Below are 4,626 nucleotides of genomic sequence, written 5' to 3'. Positions count from 1 at the left end.
GTGGTCCTAATACTGTATCTGAAGTCGTCTTTTATAGACCTTAGTGGTCCCTAATACTGTATCTGAAGTCTCTTTATATAGACCTTAGTGGTCCCTAATCTGTATCTGAAGTCTCTTTATATAGACCCTAGTGGTCCCTAAACTGTATCTGAAGTCTCTTTTATATAGACCTTAGTGGTCCCTAATACTGTATCTGAAGTCTCTTTTATATTAATAGAATTAAACGTCATTTCCACTGATGTAATTGTTCTTGAATACACAGAGTGTGTTGCTGGTGCGCGTGACGTGCAGGTCTGATCCATTTATCAAACTAACGAGCTGGCCCTGCAAGTCGACCACAACCTGACATTTAGAGGAAGCAACATGAGTCACTGTCAAGCACGTTAGCCTGGATTGATTATTATATGAATACAATGGTGTCATGCTACTCAACCAGCGTATCTACCTAATTTCCCTCCAAATCACTTCAGAAGAGTAACGTTAGTCACAGCTTACTTGCTTTGGTGTTTGTAAAGCATTAAGGTTTAACAAAGACTGGTTCACATTAGAAAAGATCATTTTTTATTAGCTTTAATTTGGACAAGTTTACACACCCATGCTAAAGTTGATTAAAAAGAGGAATAAAAAACATCTTTTGGAAATAAACACCTCTCTAAAAAGTTCTAAAAATGATTATATCATTTAATTTTCATGAAGGTATGCTTTCAGGGCAGTTGTATTAGACTGCATCATTTTTAGCTAGGTATATCTAATCAACTTGTATTTGAGTGTACTGTATGTTTTGTATGTTAAGTCTGCAAAGTGATTAAATATTGCTGTGAGAGTAATATACTGGAATAAAAAGTACAATATCTTTTAAATGTAGTAAAGTAAAAGTATAAAGTAGCATACCATTTAGTATAATACTAAAATAGGTCTATGTACAAGTAACTCAATTGTGTCAGACTGAATGCACACTGATAACAGCAGGTCCCTTTAACTCAACTCACATCCTGACACCTGTCCTGCTCCGCGTGCTGGCAGTTGAAGTCTAAACGGACCAGACCTAGCCATGGGGTTCGAATTTGTTAGACTCTACTTTTCGGCTTGATAGCTTCACACGTATCCGACATTTTTAAAAAGATTTTTTTTTTTTTTTACAACAAACTCGGTATAGCTAGCGATAAGACCAGCCCAGGGAGGCTCTCTTTACATATTTGACAGCTGTAACATACTTGGGACACCGTTGACAACACAGAAGGACAACTCGTTTATCTAAACCGGTTAATTAGAAATATTACCGCTAACGGTCACAACAGGTTAACTAAAGGCGGCAACGTTAGCTCTGAGCTGTCAAGATGACCGAGGAACTCGAGCGAATTCTTTTACAGCTGACACAGCCTGATAATGCTGCCATTCAGCAGGTAACGTTAAAGCCACAAATAACTTTTTTAAGTTAGCATTTAGCAACGTTACTAGCTAGCTAGCTAGTTTGTTAAATAGACGACAAGTTTGAAAACTAGCAGTTAACGACGTTAATTAACGGTTGTCGAAGTAACGTTAAGCTAGCGGAATAAACGTCTGGGAATAAATGGCTCGCTGACTGTCAGTTGGTCATGACCAAACACAGCCCTAAAAAAACTTGACACAATCTATCATTCAGCCATTCGTTTTACTATGGCAAGCCATTTTAACATTTAAAAGCTAAGTTCGACTATCCGGAATTAACATTGTAGATATCAATAACGTCTTTATGACTAGTCATAATTACATTTCGGATAGTTGGAATTGTCATTCAAGATATCTGTAACGTAATTGTGACTAGTCAAAACAACAGATATCTACAATGACGTCATTGAAAACGTTAATCAACGCGTCACACATCTTAAATGACAATTGCAGATATCTGTAATTCAGTTTTGACTAGGCAAAATGAAAGTTAAAGATATCTCAAACGTCATTATGACTAGTGCAAATTACTGGGCATGCCGTTGCTCTATTTTAGATCCGTGATTTCCCCTCCCCGCCATAATCAAAGAAGTGGTAGATTAAGTAGAAGTTAATTTCCTTATTTCTGAGAACGGAAGAAGAAAGAGTGGCTTTAATAAAATTTAAAAAAAACAAAACAGAAAATGGCATGCAATTGAACGAGCCCTCACAGAGGGGATTTGTGGAGAGAGAGAACGTCGTTCTATTGAAAACTGTGAAAGAAATCTCGGAAGAATTGAACATATGCGGAAAGTAACGCTGAATCCTCATTTCTTGGTGCCAGCTCCTGTCTTGCACGGGCTGCAGCATTAAAAAGACGATTAAAAATGCCTTCGCCCTCTGGCTGCTCCGACATGGTGCTAATGTGCTAATTACACAACTAACAGGTGCTAGCTATGTGATTTGATGATTTGAACAACGCGCTCTGCTCCCGCCTGTGGGATGCGGGCCCAATCTGCATAAAGATATCTGCAACGTCATTTTGCCTAGTCAAAACTCTAATTCAAGATATCTGTAATTACATTTTGACTAGGCAGAATGAAAGTTAAAGATATCTCAAATTTCAGATATCTCTAATTAAAATTTATTTCAAGATATATATCTTGAAAATGATATCTACTATTAAATTACGAATATCCTAACTCCAGTTTGAGATATCTACAACATAATTTTGACTAGTCATAATTCCGTAACAGATATCTACAAGGTCTTTTCGCCTAGTCAAAACTTAATTTAAGATATCTGAAAAGGACCATATAGATATCTGAATTGAGTTGAATTAAAGATATCTTGAACTGGAGTTAAGACTAGTATGGCAAGCCATTTTAACATTTAAAAGCAGACTGGATATGTGTTGCAGATACTTTAATTACGTTTGCCTAGTCAAAAAAGACATTGGATATCCGCAAATACATTTCCTATCCACAATTGTAATTTCAGATATCCACAAAGACATTCTTCCTAGGACAAATTACATCACGTTTGCCATTCATTTGTATGTGGTTTATCATTCCAGATATCTACAATTCAGTTGCAGATATCCACTATGTGAATTACGGATATTCACAACTGAGTTGTAGATATCTGTAATTCCAGTTTGAGATATCTACAATGTGATACTGACTAGTCATAACTCCAGTTCAAGATATCTTTAATTCAACTCAATTCAAGATATCTATATGGTCCTTTTCAGATATCTTAAATTAGGTTTTGACTAGGCGAAATGACGTTGTAGATATCTGTAACTGGAGTTAGGGATATTCGTAATTTAATAGTAGATATCTATTTTCAAGATATAGATATCTTGAAATAAATTTTAATTAGAGATATCTGAAATTTGAGATATCTTTAACTTTCATTCTGCCTAGTCAAAATGTAATTACAGATATCTTGAATTAGAGTTTTGACTAGGCAAAATGACGTTGCAGATATCTTTATGCAGATTGGGCCCGCATCCCACAGGCGGGAGCAGAGCGCATTGTTCAAATCATCAAATCACATAGCTAGCACCTGTTAGTTGTGTAATTAGCACATTAGCACCATGTCGGAGCAGCCAGAGGGCGAAGGCGTTTTTAATCGTCTTTTTAATGCTGCAGCCTGTGCAAGACAGGAGCTGGCACAAGAAATGAGGATTCAGTTACTTTCCGCATATGTTCAATCTTCCGAGATTTGTTTCAGTTTTCAATAGAGAGTCCTCTCTCCACAAATCCCCCTGTGAGGGCTGTTCAATTGCATGCCCATTTTTTTTTTTTTCTTTTTTTTATTAAAGCAACGCCATGACTCTTTCTTCTTCGTTCTCTGAAATAAGGAAATTAACTTCTACTAATCTACCATTCTTTTTATATGGCGGGGAGGGGAAATCACGTATCAAAATAGAGCAACGGCAGCCCAGTAATTGCACTAGTCATAATGACGTTTGAGATATCTACTTTCATTTGCCTAGTCAAAACGAATTACAGATATCTGCAATTGTCATTTAAGATGTGACGCGTTGATTAACGTTTCAATGACGATTGTAGATTCTGTTAATTCAGTTTTGCCTAGTAAAAACTGAATTACAGATATCTCTATCTGTCGTTTTGACTAGTCACAATCACGATACAGATATCTTGAATGCAATTGCAACTATCCGAAAGTAATTACGACTAGTCATAAGACGTTATTGCTTATCTACAATGTTTTCCGGATAGCGAACTTAGCTTTTAAATGTTAAAAGGGCTTGCCATAGACTAGTCAGTATCACATGTGATATCTCGAACTGGAATACAGATCTTACAACTCAGTTTCGAATTCCGTAAATGACATAGTGATATCTGCAACTGAATGTAGATATCTGGAATGATAAACCAACAAATGAATGGCAAACGTGATGTAATTTGTCTAGGAAGAGTCTTTTGGATATCTGAAATACAATTGAGGATAGGAAGAAAGTATTTGCGGATATCCAAAATGTCTTTTTGACTAGGCAAAACTGAATTAAAGATATCTGCAACACATATCCAGTCTAGCTTTTAAATGTTAAAATGGCTTGCCATAGTTTTGCTACTAATGCATCCTTTCACACTCATCATTGTGACCTGTACAACCTGGTGGGATGGCCCAGCCCTCCCTTTATACCCGGCGGCTACATCATTGGTTTCTCTTTATATATAAGACGAT

General features: G+C 36.5%; 1 protein-coding gene across 1 annotated transcript in view; it reads left to right on the top strand.

Annotated features, from left to right (window-relative positions):
* Window positions 1-1,004: 1,004 nt before the first annotated feature.
* Window positions 1,005-4,626, top strand: part of LOC116672597 (importin-4) — a gene marked incomplete in the record, with an annotated part of 17,713 nt that continues 14,091 nt past the window's right edge. The window contains 1 exon segment of the mRNA XM_032504514.1: window positions 1,005-1,403. Coding sequence (XP_032360405.1) covers window positions 1,338-1,403 — 66 coding nt within the window.

Source organism: Etheostoma spectabile, chromosome 22 (genome assembly GCF_008692095.1).
Source record: "Etheostoma spectabile isolate EspeVRDwgs_2016 chromosome 22, UIUC_Espe_1.0, whole genome shotgun sequence".
NCBI classification, from domain to species: Eukaryota; Metazoa; Chordata; class Actinopteri; order Perciformes; family Percidae; genus Etheostoma; species Etheostoma spectabile.
The sequence above is the reverse complement of the archived record's forward strand: the minus strand, read 5'-3'. Positions and strand labels throughout refer to the sequence as shown.